We start from the raw sequence: 24,586 nt of genomic DNA, 5'->3' as shown, positions 1-24,586 counted from the left end.
GCTGTTTTTGGGCCCAAAGCTCGCAATACTTCTTCTTGGCTGCTCACAGTTAATCAACATCGACGTATGGTTATCTGTATAGGCATGCAACTAGACCGTGTAATGCTTGATAATTTACTTTCAATCAGCACTGGGCCTGTAGCTATCAAAACGGTTAAAACACATTTTATTTCTCTCAATTTCAATATAGCCTGTAATTATTCTTGGACAGTAGTTACTAGTTTTGCATAAAATTCAACATCAAAATCAATTGAGTGTCCTTATTGACAGGCATGTTCTGCAACTGCTGACAGTTGTGTTTGGGAGTATTTCATATTTCTTTGGTGTTCTTTTAGTATCATGCTCACCAATGATTCCGTCTGACCAACATAGCATTTTCCACAGGAGCCATTAATCCGGAACACACCTTCTGTTGACAACTTCGGGTATACATCTTTAGTACCAGATTTTAGCTTTTCAATTTTTTATGTACCATGACACATCTCACTCGGATGTTTTGTTTTTCCAAGAATCTGGCTATTTTATCAGTTACTCACGCAATGTACGGTATTTTAATAATTGTAATTGCTTGATAAATTTTACACCTTGTGCTATTTGATTTGGTTTTGGCATGCAGTGCCCTGATGATGTGTGCATCATTGCAACCGTTCAATTGCAGCGTTTATTTCCCATGTTTAATCTTTACTCTTTGGTTCTTTCAGTAAAGTCACGTAGGTATAAAATAAAATAGATCATCTTCATGAGAGAAGATTTCTGCGCGGGGTAATGGTGTGACTCTGCATTCAGATCGACGTCATTGTGCTTTTTCTTTTGGTAAATGCTGTGTTATTTTACAGTTTCGGTCATGCACGAGCAGAATATCCAGAAAATGGAAAGTTTTTTCCAATTCCACTTCCATGGTGAACTAGATGGATGGGTTTTGCGAGTTGAGATGATTGATGAAATTCATTAAGTGTATATGTAAGTGTATCTTTACATCGCTAAGTGGAACGACAGATGGCGCAATAGTCACATGCATGATATGCATCGCACCTTCGGTTTTCAATGGCATCTTTACCATGGTGACACGTAAAGGCCGCCTATCTTGTGATGTCACTTTCTGAGACAGATGCTAAAGACAATATGATGTTACGCTGCTCAGTGTGCGACGTCCCTTACAGGAATTCTCTTGTCTGATGATGCTGATTAGTACAATTGGATTCTGTCTTCCAATCGTGTCGGCTGGCTTTATTGTTTCTCCAAGCTTTATGCAAACCATTGGATAAACCCCTAAACGTAAGATGGAAAGACAATACTTAAGGATGGATCATCTTTACGAGCATAATCATTCCTTTCGCCCATTACAAACAGACGGACAGAGATATAGAATTTACCACGTTCAACCTTATTTTGAGATCGTTAAAAAACGAGAAAAATTACAGCTTAATCTCGAATAAAAGTCACAACCCTGGTGGAGACAATTCATCAAATCGCTTCGTATGCTGAAATTTTCCGCCCGTATTCTTCTGACCAACCCCACCAGGCAAGCGCATCTCTTGAGCAATGTTTTCCGTGTCTCCCTGGTTAATGAGTGACCAGTGTTTATCGATTAAGGAGGTGCGTGCTTAATCACACAGTCTCAAGTCCACGGCGCTGCCATGAGTCCGAGTGAGCTCGGGTGGTGCGCGTCGTGAAAACCAGTCGACCTCCAGGCAGGCCGGATGAGTGGAAATTCAAGAACTTGGTGCTGCCCGTGTGAAATATGAAAGGGCCGTTTCGACTATTGGTGCTTTACGGTAAGCCTGCTTTTATAAACTCACGACTCCATAGGATTTTCATTTCGCGTGGCTCTACAGTTTTGGCCCTCCAGCAGATATCGTTCATTGTTTTAGCGAACTTATTGTACTGGAGTGATGGGGCTTTCTTCAGTGCAGCTCCCGAACTTTGGAACGGTTTGTTTTTGCTAGTAAGACAATCATAGTCGTGAAATATATTTGTTTATATTTAAGTCTGTCTTGAAATCTCACCTCTTTCAACTCGCCTCTTCTCTACCGCCTAGTCCTGGCAGTTTACCCTGACCGTTCTGTTTATTTCCTGCTTTCCATACACGGTGGTGGCGCATTGGGATTTATGGATGAAATGCGCCACTTTACAAATGTATATAATTATTACTTAGCTTTTCTAAAATAGATCCCGACCCCAACTTTGCAACCTTCTTTACTGAGTTTTATTTTTAATTTATTCTGTAGTTCACATCCCATCGGCCATTGTAGTGTTATAACGTGTGTACCTGGTTAATCTATTGAAGGTGGGTAGTTACATCTCTGGACCGTGACAGATGGTGGTGGCTTGGGGAGGCGTTCATCCAGAAGTGGATTAAATATAGCTGATTATGTTAAGATTTTATTGAGTAGCAATTACTGAGTGTGATGGAGCATGACTAATCCAGCGCACAATACAGTCTGTTCTATTTAACGCTGCATGTTTTCAAAAGACAAATAGTATATAACGAGATAAATGTATTTGGGAACAACATTTTTATAACACGTGTAGTGACTAACTCGGAGACAGTAAAACTTGGAGGCACTTCTCTTATTTAGCAAGCACCATCGGGATAACACACTATTATTAAGACCGTCTATTGTCGGCGGCACTACTTAGTTAGAACAGTTTGTAGGCTGTCTGACTAGCGGCGCCCCGGGATGGTGAAGACGGAGACGACTACGAGAAGAATGGTGACGATGGACGTGAGCAGCACGACGGCAATCCCACTTCCAACAACAGCTACGATGTCCCCAACAGAGGCCCCCCTTATACTCTCATCGTGGCCTTGCGCTGCCCAGTCCACGCCCCCTTTATGGAACCTACTAGCGGGTTTCCGAGACTTCTGTTGGGCCCCTTCTGTGACCTTTCCCATAAATCCCCCTCTCGTGGCCTGTTGACGTCAGTGCTGCCGTACAACACAGATCCCCTTTTTCTCCAGCAGCCAGCGCTATACCACTGCACACGGATGGGAATTAGATATATAACGCCACAGGAAGCAATGGGATGCTGCTGGATGCTTATAGATGCTAACCACGCGCCTCAGTGTTACGTCAGCCTGCATACGCATCTCACGTGTTATCGTGGACTGTGCTTTACCCCCTATATTATATATTAAAACACATTTTTTTCCATGACGCAGTTTTCTTCAGGAACGCAACTACCGCGTTATAGGAGAACACAGCTATATTTAAATCACACAAAGATTACAGATCATCCTGAGCGTGCGAGTAACTCCACCCCCCCCGCCCCCTCCCCTAGATTATGAGGTGGATAGTAGCCGTTAGTAAAGGATGATGTTGGTTTATGACCCAGCTGTACATATTCTTAGTGTCGTCCCCTGATAATGTGCAATGGGGCTCATTTCTTGGTTCTCTCGTTGCTGCCGCATGAAGCCACTACACTGGCTCGCTAGAAACTAAACTACTAAACTACTTAACAGTAGCAGGTAAGGCATACTGCGCTATATAACTCATTTTCATAAGTGATCTGTGTTGGACTTCTTGTATGTTGAACTTCTTTCACACAGTACATAGCCAGCAATGCTAATCGGAGGTGCGGGGGAAGGACAATTAAATCTGAAAGCGCGGGATGCGGTGTGCTTTCCGGGAAAAGGGACAACAGTCCCATGTTTGTAGGAGTTCACTTAAAACCTGTTTCTCAATCCACTACTGAATGAGGATCTTCCTACGCCATGCGGGTCGTGATGGTTATTTGACCATACTTCACCATGCTGGTCAATACACGTTGATGGTGGGGTGGAGTACAAAAACAATGCACTTACTGCATTGCCCTCTGATAACTACTGCCTTCAACACGATTGTCATGCATGGTACAACTAAACTGTTTATATTTTACAAGGCCCTACTGAGCATTGCACCAGAGGTAAAATCCACGCGACGGCAGGGAGAGAGACATGCAAATTCCAAATATAAAGCAGGCGTAAGGGTCAGGATCGAACTCACGACCTCCTATATACCACGCAATGTAGTTAAGATCTCGCCATCATGATGCCCACGACGGCGAGATAGTGATCACCCATCCGAGCACTTATCCAGGCTCTAATTTGCTTGCCTTTCGTGATCTGATAGGGTCAGGCGCATGCCGTGTTATATGCTCATATGCCTATATTAGCTCATTCTAGTGTCCTACTGTATTAAAACAGGTCGACGACAAGCGACTGTTTATTTCTTCGTTATCTGGACAGCTCGCATTCCGCTCCCTCGGTCATTCCGTGGCGCGGCGCGGGAGCTGGCGTCCCGCTCTCGCGCTGCTCTCTCGCTCTCGGTGCGTCGCGTGAGCTGGCGTCCCACTTTCGCGCTGCCCTCTCGCTCCCGCTTCTCCGCTCCCGCGCACCACTGGCAGACGGCGCGCTGGGAGCCGTCTCCGCGTCGCCACGTGGCCGATGGCTCGCGGAGACCCGCGACGTGGCCCAGCTTCCAGCTCTCACCAACTGACCCCAATCCCCTTCCGGCTCTCCCTTATATCCCCTTCCCTCGTCACCCAGACTCCGCCCTTCACCACACCCCTTAAGAACTTTCCAGATAAGACCACCCCCTAGCGCACGAGGGCTCCGCCCCTGAACCCTGCCCCCGATGGTTCGTGTCGCCTGGTGGGCTTAGGGGCTGGGGCGGCGAAGCCCCAGCATACGCTCGCATTACACTACTGTCATGCTAACTATGATATATGATATGAACTTTTAAAATTGCATTACGAAGGAAAGTTTCCTTTAGGTACAAGTTTGCTCATGGCTGTGTAGAAGGGATGAGCAGATGCTACAAATTGCCACTTTTGCACAGGACAATGGTGCAATATTGATTTTACCACCAATTACTCTTAAGCTTCAAATTAATGCGATGTTTTTACCAAAAAAAATTGCACGGTATACAATTTTAAATATTTAACTGTACAAAACTGAGATATGCATACAGTACAGTTACTTATTGGGGGTCTCTAGACAACAGTCTGATGGACCGGTCTCTCATTGGGTTTCTAGACAACAAAATTATAGACTGCTGTGTACTTCATAACTGTTTAAAATCGACTCTGCTGTCTCTGTTCTATCCCTGCAGGTCTGGTGACCTTGGGAACCTCCCAAGTGGAGGTGGATCGGTTTGTGAATGGGAGCAGGGGGAAAGAGGTCATCCTGAGATGCCTCTACACGGGGCCACAAACATCCTGGACTATAACCTGGCAGAAAGGAAACGGAGAGTCCTCAGTGAGAATAGCCTTTGCCAGTCCTGATGGTTACACAATTGACAATGACACCAACTTCTATGGGCGACTGAACTTCACGAATTTCGCCTCTGAACTGAAGGACGGATCCATCCGCATTGAAGATCTGCGTCTGGAGGATGAGGGAGACTTCAACTGTGGCTTTGGCACTCAAAATAACGCTGGAGCAACAATCAGCCTCACTGTGCATGGTGAGGGTTTTTTTGTTTTTTTAACAATACTACACTACGTATCAGTTCCACATTTTAAAACAATGACTCTGTTTACTGCAAGCGTATTTGTGTTTCCCAGTAAGAAAGTTCAGTCAAAAGTTAATTTGATATGCCGGTGCCGTTCTAAATGGATCTTTATCAATTCTGAGTCTGTCGCTGTTCCCACGAGCATGACAGTGAAACCAGTGTTCCGACCCAAGGGACGTGGGCTATCGCTCCTCCCCCGTCCCTCACTCTTGATTCTGAAAACTGGTAGGGACAGTCATCACTTAATGCATGGTGGTGTTCACACTATAATGCGTTTTCGCTACGACGCAGTTCTTTTAATAGGGAACACTTTTGCACAATGCAGTTGTAACGCGATTTCTGAGTGGTCTACAACAAACTTCTTTCTTGATCTGCGCAGATGAGCCATACAGTGATACGGCATGTGCAATGATACAGTAACGTGGCCACGTACCCTCAGTTCTGTTCTGCCATCTCACTGCATATGTGTAGTACATCGTAGATCGCAAAAGTTTATCCTTACATTTGTAGTGTAATAGCGCCGGCTGTTGGACAGCAGCGGCAGCTGTGGTGAACAGACAGTACACACGCCGGTGAGCGTGAGCACAGGTGTGTTGACAGAGCAGGGGATCTTGGGTAAGGGTCACGGAGGACCCCATCTGGAGGCCCCTGGAACCTGCTAGTAGGTTCAAGAAGGGAAACGTGGTCAGGGCGGAGCCAGGCTGAGCTGGTAGCATAAAAGGAGCCGAAAGCGGGGGCCCGAGGCTGCCGGTTCTGGGAATGGACTCATCTCGTCATTGCTGTCGTCTCGTCACCATCGTCGCTAAACGTCTCTGCTATGAAGGATAGTAGTTGGCTATCTCAGTCAGCGCCATCAGTGTTAGACGGCTAGTGTAATGTACAGGCTAGGCTAAGCTACTGTGAAGAGTGTGCAAACGAGACCGTGAAAGTTGTTAATAAAGAAAGTGCTCCCTAGAAACTCTGTCTCTGAATCGTTGACACTACACATTTATGGGGAAATATTTTCTGCCAATCTTTATCTACTACCGTGTTATACAAGTGTTGAGAGGCCAAAGACGACTCGGAGGCAGATCTTCTCAGGGGCTTTCGCCAAGGGTTTATTATTGGCTTACGCCTAAGTTGAACGGGCTATTATATATCTCCCCAGGGGAAGGGTACTGGGAGTCCCTAACACACACACAGAGTACCCGGGCTCTTCCCACTGCACCGACGGAGGGATCAGCCAACTCGGCCGGCCGGGTGAAGCAGCCACTCTAGCCTGGCGCTAATTTCCCCTTACCCTGGGTCCCGACTTCCACCCTTCACGTTCCCGGGCTCCCACGACGACCTCATTCACGTCACGGGCCCCAGCCTAAATACCCCAGGGGGACATGACGTCACCGTTCCGCCCGCCGTGCATGACGTCACTCTCTGACGTCACTGCACCGGAGGGTGAGCGTGACGTAACGTCATTAACTACTACTCTACACAAGGACTCGTATTTTTCTCCAATGCCACCGTCCACAGGAGCTCTTATTATTTTTTACATTCAGCATCCTCTGACATGGTCACGGAACATGCAGCGGAATTGGCTTTTACAGGTAGGAACAACAGGTTCCACACAGCCCACCAGGGATTATTTGTCTGTCTGTCGTGCATATTTGTCAGTCGTGCACGAATCAGAGGTCGCAATCGGGTACCCGATACCCGTACCCTACCCGATACTCGGCTACCCGTACCCAGCCGGGTACGGGTACGGGTACCCGTTTGCGACCCTGGTGCGGCCAGGTATGGGTACGGGTAGCCGCACGTGACTCACCCCAACCAATGAGTGAGAAGGCCGTGAGTCACTGGTGAGTAACCGTTTGTCACTCATTTCCCAACGTCTTGTCTCTTCTCACAATTCAAGTTTCTAGAATCAACCCATCCGCGCCTGCAACATGGCTTCATCCCAGAGGTCGCAATCGGGTACCCGATACCCGTACCCTACCCAATACCCGGCTACCCGTACCCGGCCGGCTACCCGTACCCGGCCGGCTACCCGTACCCGGCCGGGTACGGGTACCCGTTTGCGACCCTGGTGTGGCCGGGTACGGGTAAGGAATCAAAACCTGTTTGCGACCTCTGGCACGAATGCGCTGTCCAACCAAGTTCCTACCTGCCCACTCCGAAGGAACGTGTTTAGGGTTGGCACCAAGTGCCTGCCACTGCCTCCCACCTGACTTGCCTCGCCTTCTACCCACAATGCCTAACTTGTTACTCTGCAAAAAGTGAGGAATTGTCATCAATGAGGCCCTATTTTCAAAATCTTCAAATTTTGAGACCTCCACCCTCTTGAAGTTTGCAGATCTGCTTCTACCTGGTACCCAAAAAACAAGTGAACATTTTACATATCTCTGGTGTGGAACTAATTGTGACTTCAGAAAAAGTGATACCTATACACCAAGCCCACCCGCACACTATCTGAGGTTAACTGCTCCATCTCCATGGCGGAGGAACTCTCGGACACTTTCTCTCCCTTGGTTACCACTCCACCATTAGTCTATGATTGTTGCGTCACGAGATTGTGAGGGTGGATTCACTTGCGGAGCCAGTGGGAGGGGGGGGCGGGGAGTTGGCACGTGCCCTCCAAATGATCTGATCGAAATCCCGAATTTAGATCAGATCAGTGGGCTTTATTAGTAATAAATCGGCATTTTTTCGACCCTCACTGCCACTGTGTAGCATATTATTAGGTGCCAGGGACTCTATGAGATGATAGGACAATAGTCTGAGTCGATAATTGGCAATACCTAATGGCAAAGCAGTTATAAGTGACTCACAGAATTGTGCACAGTTGCGTATACAGTACAGCAAGCGCGATGCCGATCACACACGATTCGAATTCGACCCTCGATCGATTGCTGGGCCATCGCCGCACATGCGTCGAATAAAAAGAAAGGGACAAGCCCTTACTTACTAACAACTCCGATAATTTTTCATTGCTGGAGGGGTTGCCCCCCTACCTGAAAATCCTGGCTCCGCCATTTCATGGATTGACCACGGCTAATAAGGTTGAGGATGACCTCAAGTCCAAGGTTATGAATTCTAGATTTGAAGCTTTCGTGACTGCAATGATTTATACTCTTAGTTCTTTCGGTGAAGTCACGTAGGTTAAAAATGAAATAAAAATTAATATAAATAAAAAACTAAAAGAATAAAATCACGACGTTTTGGAAGCAAAACAAGCTTCCGTCTTCAGGTGAAACTGTCACAGCAAAATATCTGTATCAAGATATTTTGCTGTGACAGTTTAACCTGAAGACGGAAGCTTGTGTTGCCTCCGAAACGTCGTGATTTTATTGTTTTTTATTTTTTATTAATTTTGATTCCAGAGTTATGAGTTTGAGTCCATCTCCAACCACTATTTAAACTCACAACCTTCCAACTGTGAGTCAGGATAACTGCATACAACTCCACCCAGTTAAATCAAATGTTACATGGATGAAATGTTGCACAGAATCAGCCACCCCAAACATGATCTTCATCTATATATTCGTTTCCCCCCTCGAAATGTTATCTCAATTGTGTGATCAGTGTCATGAGATGGATCAGTTTGAATTTCCCACAGTTAAGCCTTTTCCGTTCCGAGACGTCTGCAAGTTGCAGGGTGGGGTCCCGTTCACTACTGAATCTCGGAACGCGCAAGCAGTTCAGTGCTCATATTACTTACATAGGCATAGTGCAGTTGTTTTTAAATATTGTACTCACTGCAGAGAACCGTTTGCTAGTTCGTACCAAACTGTGCCACACACCCTCCCGTATGACCTTGTCGGAGCCTCGGTACTGATTAAGTTATTTTATTTTTCTTCAGATTTGGACCGTATACGTCATCATAATATAACCATTCCATGATGACGTACACGTACAACATCAGAATGGGAAAGGGTCGTGTGTTCCTTCTTGTTGGATAACAGCCAACAGAAGCAGATAACAGAGCTACCTCTGAGATCCTTTTTAGTAACTTCTGCTCCACAAAGTAGAGGCCAACACTTAACTGCTATTTAACCTTCTCTGTGTTTCTGTTTTTCTGTGCCCCAGCTCCCCCGAACGTCTTCCTGGAGTTGAACCCATCCCAGTTGGTAGACGGCATGGGGCTGGTGACCGTGGCCACGTGCATCGCTCAGGAAGGAAAACCCGCAGCCTCCATCACCTGGAGTGGCCTCAATCAGGGCAGCTCCAATGAGACCACAGAGGTGAAGCCCGACGGCATGGTCACCGTGAAGAGCCGCTACTGGATGGAGCCCAAATACGAGAGCCACGGGCGGACGCTCACCTGCTGGGTGGAGCACCCAGCATTTGAGTTTCCAATGAATCTCTCCACCACCCTCGACATCTACTGTGAGTAGTGTTCATGAATGAGCTTCGATTAGTGGTCATCTCTATTGGCAACCATGAGTCCATTCTAAACATTCCACGTTGTTACTATAGATTGAAAACTCAATTCTTTAGAACAAATTTTTGTGTTTAGTTTGTTGTCCTTCCCCCGCACCTCCAATTGGCATGGTTGGCTACATATGGTGCGAAAGAAGTTAAACTTACAGACATCGTGCAAGAGTAACAGTGCCCATTATTTACCCGGAAAAGTGTCTGATTCTAAGGTGTCAGTTTAGGGAGGTGCCTGTGTAGGGATATTTGGCTATTTTCCGTAGTGAGTGTTTGGATTTGTGTGGGAGGACGCCAGAGTACCCGAGGAATACCCACACATATGAAGAGGATAATGCTCGAGGTTCCACACAGATAGATTCAGTAATCCATCTGTCCATGGGTCTTTCTGTACTGTTGGGGCGTGACATCTCTCGCTAAGGTGATCCATTCTATAGTTTTTAAGAATCAGTTTGTATCTCCCACACTTATTGTGTCCTTTCTTGGAGAACAGGCCACAGAAGCGGATAACACAGAGCTACCTCCAATATCATTTTAAGTGACCACTGCTCCACACAATAGAGGGCAGCACTTATCGGTCATTTAACCATCTGTGTGTCTGTCTCTCTGTCTACATCTCTATGTGTCTCTGTGTCTCTGTGGCCTAGTTCCCCCGAACGTCTCCCTGGAGTTGAACCCATCCCAGTTGGTCGAGGGCATGGGGCTGGTGACCGTGGCCACGTGCGTTGCTCGGGAAGGACATCCCGCAGCCTCCATCACCTGGAGTGGCCTCGATCAGGGCAGCTCCAATGAGACCACAGAGTCGGAGCCGGACAGCACGGTGACTGTGAGGAGCGAGTACCGGATGGAGCCCACGCACGAGAGCCAGGGGCGGACCCTCACCTGCAGGGTGGAGCACACGGCCCTGGAGCCACCTCTAGTGGAGCTCTCTACCACCCTCGACATACACTGTGAGTGGTGGGCATTATAAATAAATGAGTCAGAAAGTCCAGTTGTCGTGACTGTTTAAATGAACTTAAATTGGTGGTCACCTCCATTGGCAGCCCTGAGTCAATTCGAGACATTCCACGTTATTACAGATTGAACACGAATTTCTTTCGAATAATGCCCACCACTCATAATGGATGTCGAGGGTGGTCGAGAGCTCCACTAGAGGTGGCTCCAGGGCCGGGTGCTCCACCCTGCAGGTGAGGGTCCGCCCCTGACTCTCGTGCGTGGGCTCCATCTGGTACTCGCTCCTCACAGTCACCGTGCCGTCCGGCTCCATCTCTGTGGTCTCATTTGAGCTGCCCTGATCGAGGCCACTCCAGGTGATGGAGGCTGCGGGATGTCCTTCCCGAGCAACGCACGTGGCCACGGTCACCAGTTTGCGTTTAGTCTGTTGGCTTTTCCTCCACATCTCAGATTAGCACGGTTGCTATGTACGGTGAGAAAGAAATTCAACACACATAGCAGTGACGTGCGGTGAGGTCAATAGCTGGGGAGGCACTGCCTCGTGTCAGAGCCAGATTCACACACTGAAGAAGCGTGGCCTCACTGAGGAGGTCGTGGCCTCACTGAGGGGGCGTATCCTCACTGAGGGGGGCGTGTTAGACACGTCTCCCTCAATTGATTTTTCGCCACTCTTATAACTGAAGTTTGCTCGTGAATGCGACCAGGGCAATGTGTACGGTCTTATGCATGTGCCCCCATTCACAGACAAACCAAGTGTGAGTATCTCTGGCTACGATGGCGATTGGTACGTGGATAAGGAAGGCGCCTCGTTAACTTGTAAAGCAGACGCGAACCCTAACATCACGCACTACCTGTGGGACAGGTAAGGGACCACAAGAAACTGCCAATACAGCTACCGCTTGTTTTATGTCGCGTAACTCAAAATCGGTTGGAGTTAAGGATAGAGCAGACTATCGAACCACATTCTCACATCCACACATTTCACTGGTTACCATACATTATATTTGCAATACTACCATACATGTATTAAAGATAGTGACATCCTATTTAATTGCAAATTTTCAAGCAAAACTAAAATATTTGTAAACATAGTGAGATGTTTGAATGTGGAGGCGTAACTGGGGCTTGTGGAGGGGAGGAGTGGAGAGAATTGGTTGGATTACTGTAGAGGGGGGGGGGGGTAATGGAGATGATGGCGCATTCGAATGTGTGCACAAGGAAAAGTTCACTTCGACAAGATCATGAAAATAGCACGCGAGAATGAGATGCTGACGCCGCTTCCCATGCTTGTGGTTGTTGTCATACTGCTGCACCTCAGGCAGCATTGCTACTGAACTTTGCTGCCTGACTAACGATGAGCTCGCAGCGTATTCTGTACACCATAGCCAACGCGGTAAAGCATGTTATTTCAATGATAGTGCGCGAAAATAAAAATAAGTGTAAATTAATCAAACGCGCTCTTTCACAATCACGTTACATAAACGCACATACAACGCGAGGCGACTGTCGTTGCCATTGTTACAGCCCTTTCTCAAACAATGACTAGATGTAGGTCTTCCCCCCCATTCCATGGCTGTTATGCAACATGTGTTGCCATACTACTAGATTGAAAACTAATTTCTTTAGACCTGCCTGTGTTTAGTTTGTTCTCCTTTCCCTGCACCTCACATTACCACGGTTGGCTGCATATACGGTCCAAAAAAAGTTCAACATACATACATCTAATTACATTTCTCTTCGCAGTTTTTGCAGTAAGTGCAATCACGCGATAATGACCACGTGTCGTGCTCCCTGTGTTGTGGTGTGATTGCTCGTAGGCGAGACAGCTCCCTGCCCCACGGGACGGTTGTGAACGGCAACTCCCTGTCCTTTGAGCGGCCGCTAGTGGAGTCGGACTCTGGGTCGTTCTCCTGCTGGGCCAATAACTCGGTGGGCTGGGGCGAGGCGGTGGTTCTCATTACCATCCGGCCAGGTACAACCACCGCTGCTACAACCACCGCTACTACAACTACATCCACTGCTACTACAACTACATCCACTACGCCCATCGCAGCCACAACACCAGGTATCAGCGCAGATACATCAGCAGCTGCTTTCCTTTGTTGACTTCCCACCGGGCCCCCACTGTGACAAAAGATGCGTTGATAACCAAAGAAACGAATTGCTGCCCAAAAACGGATGTCACCGTTCGATGACGTAAACAACATGCACTACCAAACTCTGCAGCCATAGTTGAAACAACAGGGGAGCAAATTCCTTAAATCCCTGCCTCCCCGCCCACCTCTGTCCACCCAGCAGCAGCAGTACAAATGGCTATCTGATTGGCAACGTCACGTGCGGTGAGGTAAAGTGTGGGTACTCCCCACCTCTCCACCAAGACGTCTCACCGGCACCGAAGACTAGGCCAACGTACTTACCGGAAGGGGCTCTTAAGTGGCAGGGGGGGGGGAGGCGCTTCTGCCAGCAGTGGCGTGGGCGAGCAAATTGCATGGCTGCACCATTACCCAATTTAACCTTCAGGCAATATTAACACTTGCCCGCAAATGTGTGTGTCTTTTGTAGGTGTTGCTGATAATGGTGGTGGTGTTGACACCGGGATCATAGCTGTCGCCGTCATTGTGCCACTGTTGGTTTTGGCTGCAGTGGCTGGATCAGTCTTCTTCTTCTGCAAGAAGAAGGGGACTCAGGCAACGTGAGTTCCCAATGATCGATTTAGATCTAGGCGATGCGTATGCTACTGCTCATAGACAAGAGGGGTTGGTTGGGCCAGTGTTGCCAACTCCTTGAAGCAGAATGTAGCAAAAACGAACCCGACAAAGGTCCCGGATGGTCGCCTGAGCAGTGTTGCCACCTATTTATTGTATTTTACAAGGTAAGCCCCACTGAGCTATATAGCTCTTTTTCTGAAGCAACCTGGATATCACAAATGAAGTGGCTTGTCACGTTGAAATTTACAGCAGCCAAATACTCTAAACGCGTGATATTGATTTTAAAATGTGGAAGGAAAAACCGGAGGACACGGAAAAAAATTGCACGCAACCACGGGGTGATGGAGAGAATGCAAACTCCAAATATACAGCAGGCATCAGGGTCGGGATTGAACCTACAACCTCCTGGTATACAGGAGGTCAAAAAGGCTTTCTAAAGTAAGAAGAAGAGTTCACAATATCAAAGACGTCATCAATGTTGACATCTGCACCCATTGGTGCACATCCGTCAATTATGCTATGGGCAGCGATGTGTTGTCCCAGCAGGTAGCGAATTCGCCGCTTCCTATTGCGGAGGTTCACAGTTCGAATCCAGCGGCCGCCCATATTTTTTATACCTTGGCAGGTGTGAGTGTATTAACCATGACGATACCGCACGCCGCTAAGCTTCACTGTGGACGGATCAGCTCGAGCTATTGTTGTCATCGATGTCTAATGTTTATCCGCAGGAAGAAGCGAAAACATGGCCAGGACGCTCCAGTAGGTTCCGCACACCAACCGGTAAGCGGCCGTCCACGCTCGGCACAAACTACGATGAGCCGGAGTGAATCCCAGCCACGATGATTCCCAGCCAGAGAGATTCCCAGCCTCAGCGATTCCCAGTCGCTGAAAACGAGCGTCGAAATGTCGCGATGCTTGTCGCCCGTTTTTACAGCCCTGCTGGAAATTCGAGACTATAAAATTTAATAAATAACCTAACGGATATTCTCCTTCCAATATTTCTCTCACCATAATATAAATAAAAAATGAAAGTGTCTTTGTTACAAGCCCCATTGACCGCAAGGCCTTCGATGCATGTTTGTATATTGAACTACTTTCTCACATACGCAGCCAACCGTGCTAATCGGTTGGTTAAGCCAGGGGTCTGCAACAAAAATAACAATCAGAGACGATTTTTTTCAAATTTGGTAAAGAAAAACTCCATATTTCAAGAGCTGCAATGCATTTGGTGAAATCGAAACGGTGATCCTTAATAAATAATGTCACGAAGCAGCAGTTCTTAAATATCCACATGTTGTTGACCCCTGGGTTCGAAAAATCCAGAGACAGACCCAGTTTGGCGCTGGCTATGTATAGACTGCCAGTGCACTCGGATACAGAATCATAATCATTATTCATCTTGGAAAAATCCGATGATCTATGAAGCTCTTTTTCACAGATGTCCAGTGGGGTGGGTGATGTCAACCTTCTCGTGGCCCACCCTGTTGTGTGAATGAAGTTTACAGGAAGTTCATCATGAATGATATCGCTAAGGAAACCATATGTCACCAGTCCACCTCTGGGTTACCGCATAAATAACAAGCCTGGCAACAAAGGCCCTCCTCAGGGCCAGATGAGCCGATCCATCGGCCCCTCGGTTCGTCTATGCCAACTAAATGTTGAGGGCTTATCCCGAGCGAAGACAGATTTCCTGGCAAAGAGCCTTCAGCAAGAAAACATCGAAATCCATAATATCCAAGAGACGTATGTAGAGGAAAGCAGCTGTCTACGATTGAAGATTCCAGGGCACATCATCGCTGCTTCCAAGGCCCACGCTAAACACGGTCTGGATACTTACATCGCGCATCACATCAAAGACAAAATTGAAGTCATTCAGACAGACGACTTCACAATTGGTACAAGAATCGCTGATATCGTCGTATACGATCTCTACAATCTGCCAACAATAACCTAGCACCTACCACCATTGCCAGCAGTATAACATCATGCAATCTACATAGGCGACTTTATTAGCCATCACACGATGTGTGGCTATCCTGTTAATAAACTGGCAGGTGAACAAATCCTTGATTTGGCATCTGCGCAAAGAGATTTTCCTCGTTTTTTACGCCAAGCAACAAGGCAAATTCCACTTTGCATGGTGGAATAGGGAATACATCTCAGACCTGTGCTTTGTAACCACAGATGAAGAATGGCTCAGCCTTTGCCCACTACGTGCAAAGTCCTGCCTCACTTCCCACACAGCCAGCACAAGCCCGTGGTCATCCATGTTGGCCATGTAGTTTTTTTTAAGGCTGCTGTGGATAAAAATATCCACCACATATTACTAACCCTGAAAGTTTTGAGCAGTTCATCATGCTCGTGAAGAAAGCCATCTGTGGGGCTATTGGGGGTCCTACACCCCTGGCTGGACTGCGGAAAGTGAAAATCTTCTCCGAGAACATCAAAATACTAGTGACCCAGAGATTGTAACAGCCCTTCTGGAGTGGCTAGATTCTGCCAGACGAGCAAAGTGGGCAGTGTTGATGGAGCATTTTGACTTCACGCACTCCAGCCGCAGAGAATGGGGGTTACTGCAGAAGCTCGGAGCGGCACCCTCAGAATACCGGACTCCTCAGGAAACAGCTAATGTGATAGATGTGCGCTTCTCGACAATGCAAAAACAATCGAAAGTCAAATACAAGAATGCGCCATAAAACAAGCCACAAAAGATACACTCTCTGCCTGTGACCAAAACTCTCCGGTGTCTGCAGCTGTACTTCCAGAATAAATAGATGCCGCACTAGTGGCAGGTAAAGCCAATATGGTATTTACCCGGAATTCCTAAAACACCTCAGCAGCAAAGGAAGAACCTGGCCGGCGAAACTTTTTTCAAAAATCATCGCCACCAGCAGGCTACCAATACTTAGGAGAAAAGCAAAAGTAATTGTTCTCCTTAAGCAAGGAAAACCTGATGATGACCCGCACAACTACAGGCCAATCTCTCTTCTTTATACACCAGCGACATGCCGGTCACATTAAGCAGCAAGTTCACTTACACTGATGATCTAGCACTGGCCAGCCAAGCTAAGACACTCAAGACATCTTGAACATTGACCTAAAGAAATTGGAAAATTATTTCTACTCCTGGCGACTTAAGCGAAACCCAAACAGGACAGCATCCTCAGCATTCCATCTCAACAACGCGGAGGCAAATGGTACACTGAAGATCGAGTTTTGTGCTAAAATCATCCCCCGTGATGCACTCTCAATATACCTTGGTGTGGTGCTCGATCAAAGTCTCACTTTCAGGGGACACATTAAGCAGTGGAGCAACAAGATAAAACCGGCACGAACATCATCCATAAACTGGTGGGAAATAGGTTGGGGCTGTGACGCACGAACACCATAAGGAAGCCACTGGGAGCTATGAAACTTGTAAATAATCTAGATTGACAAACTCATTTCTTTGGGACTTCTTATTGTGTGTAGTTTGTTGTCCTTCCCTCGCACCTCCGATTAGCATGGTTGGCTATGTATGGTGCGAAAGAAGTTCAACATACATACATGAATAAGTACCTGCAAAATGTTCTGGTGACATTCAATCAGTATACTTGACGAGCATTACTCAAACGTACACCACCACCTTCATCATCATAAACTTTTCCTTTCCTATATTAGTTTAACATTTGTAAGGTTTGAGGGTTGCCGAGAAGAAAATCCTATTCAGGAATAAATAAATAAACATCTACTTATCTAGTTTAACAGCTCCGTATGAGTTCAAATAGCACGCTCGACTATGAACTAACTAAACTTTTTATATTACCAGGTAAGGTCCACTGAGCTTTTCGCTTTTTTCATCTCAAAGAAGTGACTTAACATCATTGTGTAAATTTATAGCAGCCAAATACTCTAAACGCACGTTTATAACTGTGGAGGGAAAAACCAGAGAACCCGGAGAAAAGTCCATGCAAACTCCAAATACACAGCAGGTGTCAGGGTCCAGATCGAACCCATGACCTCCTGTATACCAGGCGAGGTAGTTAACATCTCGCCACTGCAAATGCTAAACTCTCATTGGAGAGGAAATGTCAGAGGGGGGAGGAGCTGACTTAGAGCATGCCCAATGGAATTTGAAGGTGGAGAACGTTCAAATCGGATTGGTTGTCAGTGAAGACTGAATGGAATTTTTTGGGGGTTCGGTTGGTGACCGTCTTCGAGTAGATTAATGGGATGAAACGATTGGCTTACACCAGAGACGAACTCCTTCATGGTGTCGTCTCACCAGTGTTAGGCCAGAGAACACAAAAAGGCGAAATGGCACGAAGGAATGCCAATATCAAAGTATCAATATGCTTGGGTTGAACAGTTATAGATAGGTACAACAAATGTTTATTGTACAGATTTCATCCGTCGCAAACGAAGTGAATCAACATCGTTGGGAAAGAATGTTAAAATGTTTAAACTATGTTTTCCTTTTAATGCTGACCCTTCTAACCCCACCCCCCATGACTACTCTGAGCAGCAGCAGCAACATCAGCAGCAGGACGAGCATCATCAGTACGAATACATCGATGGGAAATTCCCATCCCACAATCTGGAGTCACAACAGCCGCCCCCTGGCAGTGCCGAATTCGACAATGCGCATGCAGAAATCACTTCCAACTGGTATGTCCAAGCATTCCAAATAGTGTTATGTCGAATGAAATATCAGACTTTTATCTAAGATAGAGGTTTTTTGGGGGTTATATTGCGTAAAGATAAATGTGTCGTTAAACCCGCCACCACCGACACAGCCAATTAGGTAAGTTTTGTCACGTAAACAAAACATGCCAATTCGTTACTAGTTCGGCCCTAACCGTTTGTGTGTTAGAGAATAAACCCACTACAACATTTACAATTCGAGTACCATCATCAGTATAATTCGAGTACCGTTTTGCTGGTAATTACAACAACAACAACCAGCATCATCAGGGGACAGTCAGAGGTGCGGAGAAATCCTGTTATGGGTTTACTCTGATCTATTATTGTTATTATTCTTTTTTATTTTACGTTCTAATTTTTTAAGAGGCGCAGTAGATCCAACAAAAAAGGGGCTCCTGATTGCAGTACAAATAATAAACAAAAATGTCTAAGTTTATCTTAACGTATAGCGAAGTGAGTAGGTTTACTTAAAGGTTTTCCATTTTTGTGCATTAATCTTCGAAAAAATTATATCAACTCTTTTTAGGAACAACGACAGAGAACGTCTGAATGAGAATAACCTGAATTCTACTCAATCGGTGAGTACATTTATAAGCTAAACCTACTACCTGCCTCGGCCATGAACAGTGTCTGAGCAATGTGATATCCGTGTGTGTGTGTGTTCGTACATACAGTAGACTCGATTATCCGCGTGCTGTTTATCTGATTTGCGGATTAACCACGCCCCTGAGATTTTGACATAAATTAATAACTCATGGATTTCCCATTAATGCCTACATTCATAATCTAAAAACCAGTTATACATTGTGATTCTTGGAAATGTTTATTACATGTCACTGCTTAAACGGAATAAAAATATCTGCTCTGGTTAATCCGAAATCCATGTACTCGCACCAACACTACAGTAGTTGCATATCTTGACAAAAGTGGGCGGAGTTTGATTGATGTTGATTGGCGTGGTTCTGCTGTCACTTAGTGGGTGTTATTACTGAGCACGCGCTCAGTCATTCGTTCTAAATTGAAAGAGTATTTTCTTAACTTTACCTATATTAATGTATTTTAGCATACAGATCCGCAGAAAATTGTATATATTTTTTGGATTAATCTCGATTTTGAATTATCGGCGGCCATCTACTGAACACACACCTATCGTGTGGCGGTTAGCGTGCTACGCTACGAACCCGGCCAATCGATCCCTGCTCACAGAGAACACCAGTAACGATTATCTGTACCAGTCCTCGGCCTCCTCTAGGTTGACTAAGTGTCAAATGAGTACCTGGTGCAGTGGTGTGTGAACATCACCGCTAGGGAGTAAAAGGCGGCCGAGTGTGGTGCTGGCCACCCATCCGCTCGTGTGCTGTGCTGACCTTCATAGGTGCTGCTCGCTAACAGAACTTGCCACAACAATCTGTGAAGCCCACACGGGGGAATCTTTGTCCTTTTACATGCATCAAAATTCCCCGCTTAGTAATAATAGGCTGCTATGGATAAAGCTGTAAAGTGAGAATCTATTTGGAATGAGGTGCAGTGGTGGTCAGCACCACAATCAGCTCCCCAGTGGTAAAATTTAAATATGCCATAATTTTTTTACGGCAGCGTTGACCTCGGGGAGGTCCAGCACAGTTTCAGATTTCACCGCGAACAATTGAACCATGGCCAAACAGATTGCAGTGCTGCAAACTATTTGCACCACCGGCACAGACACACACGGAGAAAATAATAATCCACTCGTAACATTTCAGTAATTTGTACCGACATTCAACATCTAATTGCGTGAGTTTTGCCACCTAATTCCTACCCCATTGCAGAACCCACAAAACCAAGAGGGCGTTCACTACCAGGTAAGCCTCACGCTCAATTGGCAACACTAAGGGTGCCTTCGCTGAATATTATTTCGTTCATGTCTCAATCCGTTTGTCCTGGTGAGGGTCCCGTAGGCAGCGTGTTAAGTAAGGTTGGACCAGACCTCCTTTTCCCTGGGGACTGACTCGACCAATACATTACTATACACTACTACACTATACACTACACTATACAATACTACACACTACACTACTATACATTAACATACACTACTCCACTATACACTACTATACATTACTATTCACTACTACACTATACACTAACATACACGACTACACTACTATACATTACAAAACACTACTACACTACACTATGGGGACCTCATTTGCCAGTAAAAATACTACTACTACACTATACACTAATATACACTACTATACACAGCATCTAGCTCTTCCTGGAGAATTTCCAGGTGTTCCCAGGCCAGCCGAGCTACAATCTCGCCAGAGTGTCCTGGGCCGGCCTCGGGGTCTTCACCCAGTGAATACACTATGTAACACGATTTTTGTCCCTGGGTAGTAAGTGTAATTTTTTATTGCTTATGCCTATAAAGTATAGAAAATGGCTATTATTCCCCACAAACTTTGCTTTTGTGTGGAATAATAGCCATGGTTCAGGACAAACCAATGCAGAAGAGTAGTACCGTGCCATGCACATTTGAGCTGGGAGAAAATGGGTCTTGATTTAAGTACGAAATTGTACATTATACCTGTAGCGATGAACTCAAATGAATCAACACAAATACAATTTTCTTTGCTTTTCATTTCACAGCCTCTGAAGCCGACCACAGAGAAAACTTATGATAAATTAAACCATCCCACGTACGAGAATGTATGAGATTGAGCACTTTCAGCACATTGCACTAAAACGACACGGTTAAAACCAATGTACACGAGTTTAATTAGAAGTTTAATTTATTCGGGAATTGTGATGCGCACACGTAATAAGCACTTTGGAGGTGGAGTTAGTGGATACGATAGGATCGTGTTCGGTGATGGTTTTATCTTTAAGTCGTCCAAAGTGAGGTGCGGGGGAAGGACAATAAAATAAAAACACGAAAGCAGTTCTAAAGAAATTAGTTTAAAATCTAGGCTTATCCGTGTGGACTTTGGGCATGGATCTCCTTGTATATGTGGTGGGTTAATTCTGGCTCTCCAATTTATTGCCCATATCATGAAAATAACAGAAAATGTACTCAATAAATTTGCCAAACATCTCAAGCAGAACTATGCGAGCATCATTTCTAAGCAGTTTGAGATGCAGGTAGACCAGCACAGCGCGTGTTACAACTTTAATGACTTTCGGACAACACTAAATAGAGGGTTGCTATATTTTGCTTCACGCAGATAACTTGCTCAGGGATGACACGCATATAACTTGGGCCAGGGGTGGCACGCAAGTGGCGACGACGCGAAGACATCAAGGACAGCGACAACACGAAGACAACGTAGACGCGAAGAAAGCGACGAAAGTGATGACGTGAAGACAGAGACGATGCGAAGACAGCGACGGCGTAAAGACAGTCGACTCCGATCCCACGGCAGCCCCGAACTTCGCCGATCTCCCCGTTTTATCCAAGGCGTGGCCCTCACTCCGCGCCCGGCCACGCCCCCATTCTCGAACTCTCTAGAACTTTCCAGATGGTTCCCTTCTTCTCATAACTCCCCTCTGTTAATATTCAGCCCTGTAAATACTCCCCGTAACCACTGGGCGATGCACTGTCCCTGTACCCGCACTATCTCTACACAAGCACTGTCTCCAAACACACATTGTCTCTACACATGCACTATTTCTACACAACCAATAATACATTCTATCACAAAAAGACAAGAGGTTCTACAGAACTTGCTGAATCAATTTGAATGGACATGGCCGTCCATCCATCAGTCCCCCCACTATCTGTTTTATCGAGCCAGCCAAACGAACCCAGAAAGAACAGCTGCAAAACACATGTTCCTCACATCGGGTGCAATGGCAACGTCATCGTCAGTCAGAGGCAACGTCACAATGACACAGGTACGAGCCAATCCGGAGGCTCGAATATCCCGCCCAATCAGGAGGTGGGAGGTTTTTTAAGTGTGTCAACAGGGTTACATGCTGACAGCAGAGGTCTCACTCCGAATCGGTCGAGCGGCATTATCTTTTCATCGGTTGCGTAACGCTGTGTGGAAGCTACCTGGTCTGTCGCTCTGCACGAAGCTTCAGGTTTTTTAAGCTACGGTCATTCCCTCCCTTCTCTATGCTTGCAAAACGTGGACCCCCCTAATGGAACATCTTCGCCGGTTAGAAACATTTAGGCTGGCCTGCCTACAATCCATATTGGGTTTAACCAGGCTAGGATTGCGTGAAAAGCTCACATATCCTTGAAAGATCTGGACAAATTCCCATCGGTGAGCTCCTTTGGCAGGCAAAGCTGCGTTGGCTGGACCATGTAGCCCGCATGCCCAGCCACCGCATGCCTAAACAACTTTTGTTCGGCCGGATTGAGGGGGCTAAACGGGCACGGCATGGGCTAGAGAAGAGATGGAGTGATGTGTTAAAGGATGATGTGGAGCTGAGTGGACTTGTCGATGACTGGTACCAGCGGTGTCAAGAGGCTCGTGAACGATGCTGTCTACTGGACAGTTGGAGGTAGTCGCCATCCAGCAATAACGGAGGGCAGAGGAGCGACACTCACAACGAGACAGAACAGCAAGTTGGCACAGTAAGGAGTACAGCTGCCATCTGCTGGGTCTGTCCCGTGACCTGAGTCGAGCCTTCGACACTTCACGTGGCCTCAACGTGCACATAGACTGGCACAGGCACTGTTGTAACGTCACAGCCACTTAGCGGCTAATGGCAGCTGTTGTGAACACGTGTGGATGTGAGTGAACGCGATTGTGTGGTGTCTGTGCTGGGAGAGGGGGTACGACCTAAGCGTTCCCTTGATCGCGTCGAGCCCTTCTCTCTCGCAGGTTTAGCTATCGCGGTTTTGCATAAAATGTTTTATTGACATGCTCGACGATTCGCAGTTGACCACGGGATTACTTGTACAGTATGCATCGTAAGGAAGCACTGTACATGTACTCTAACTGCACTCTGCTTGCGATGATGCTCTGTCTCATCTCCATCTTGTCTCCATCTCTTGGGAAGATATTAAATGTCTTGGAGTTTAATTTTAACATTGACACCTGTCCCACATTAAAGTGGGACAGTTGTTTTGCAGATGTTACACTCCTGATTTCATGTTTGTCAGTAAAATACGATTAATCTAATTAACAGTTTTGTTTTTTATTTGAGATAATTTTTGTAAATGAAAAAGTGCGTATTTGGTTTGTGCAGTATTAGGACATGTTGGAGGCACTACAGATTTTTTTGGGCAGGTGTGTTTTGTTAAATATTAAAATATTTCTTATTAAATGTTAGTGAAATATTCTGTATGTTAAATGTTGTTAGAAATTATAAGTGGCTGTTATCACAATTGAGATTTGGGCAGACTTGGCACCTGAGGAATTCAGCTGCGGTGTTGTGACATGGAGGGTGTTTCTGATTCGCAATTTCTGATATGCCACTGCCCTTCTGAAGAAGACTTTTGAAAAAAGTTTTACGTTTCACAAACTCTTGATGCTGAGCTGTTGTGGAGTCGCACATTTCTCCGGAGGACAGAATACAATGCAGAGTCCTCTACTCATTGTCTCAGAACTGTATTACTTTTATTGTTGTTGCTGTGGGGGTGGGCTGTGATGTGCCTCGCTATAGCCTCTCGCTGCAAAATATGTATACAGACTTCCTTTCGTGGTCTCCTCTGTTCATCACAAATCTGGTAACATGGGCACATTTAGATGGCGTGTGACCATGTATCTCGCTAAAAAGATGACCATGCGTCACGGCCAGAATAATAAAGGTCACGGGATAGCAGCCAATAGAGAAAGAAGCGCCCTCGATAGTATAACTGCCATAATAATACCACGGCAGCATCCTCGCAACGAAAATGAACAATCTGCGTACATTTTCTGTAACCATTTGGCAGAAAACGACTTCGGTGAAGACAGGACTGCTTTGTCGAAAATATAGGTAAGGGACAACTGGAACAAATCTTCTCTAGATAAAAGATGCAGATCATCAGTAAGTAGCTCCTGTTAACACTTCTCGTGCGATGAGAACTAATCAGTGGACGGACAAAGACAGCCAGGAATGGTGCTGACCTCAGCAAATTGTCCACTGTGCCGAACCACCTCTCCTGGTATAAAGGAGTTCCTGGGTTCAATCGCAAGGTGGCGAGATGTGAACTATCTCGACTGGTATATAGGTCGTAAGTTTGATCCCGACGCTGATGCCTGCTGCATATTTGGAGTTTGCATATCTCTCTTCCTGTGGTCGCATGTATTTTTCTCCAGCTCTTCTGGTAAGTCACTTCATTGAGCCTTCATTTGTGGCCAGTTGACTTTGAAAAAAAGCTATATAGCTCAACGGGCCTTACTTGATAAAATTAAAAAAGAGTTT

At 46.1% G+C, this 24,586-nt stretch overlaps 1 protein-coding gene across 3 annotated transcripts; it reads left to right on the top strand.

The window, feature by feature from the left end:
- The first annotated feature begins 1,582 nt into the window (after nt 1-1,582).
- Nucleotides 1,583-23,736, top strand: LOC133358488 (nectin-3-like). Of its 3 annotated transcripts, none has more exons than XM_061576823.1 (12): nt 1,583-1,775; nt 5,094-5,447; nt 9,555-9,854; nt 10,547-10,849; nt 11,598-11,715; nt 12,671-12,825; nt 13,416-13,545; nt 14,290-14,341; nt 18,063-18,208; nt 18,771-18,822; nt 20,053-20,085; nt 20,876-23,736. In XM_061576823.1, exons 1-12 carry the CDS (start codon nt 1,742-1,744, stop codon nt 20,939-20,941), a joined length of 1,743 nt encoding a protein of 580 aa, XP_061432807.1. In that variant the 5' UTR covers nt 1,583-1,741; the 3' UTR covers nt 20,942-23,736. The 3 variants fall into 3 exon arrangements, with proteins under 3 accessions (XP_061432807.1, XP_061432806.1, XP_061432805.1); XM_061576822.1 differs by having other exon boundaries at nt 12,671-12,918; nt 18,066-18,208; XM_061576821.1 differs by having other exon boundaries at nt 12,671-12,918.
- The last annotated feature ends 850 nt before the right edge of the window (nt 23,737-24,586 follow it).

This window comes from Lethenteron reissneri, chromosome 62 (genome assembly GCF_015708825.2).
Source record: "Lethenteron reissneri isolate LAM-NWPU_2019-01 chromosome 62, ASM1570882v1, whole genome shotgun sequence".
Classification (NCBI taxonomy): Eukaryota; Metazoa; Chordata; class Hyperoartia; order Petromyzontiformes; family Petromyzontidae; genus Lethenteron; species Lethenteron reissneri.
The sequence above is the reverse complement of the archived record's forward strand: the minus strand, read 5'-3'. Positions and strand labels throughout refer to the sequence as shown.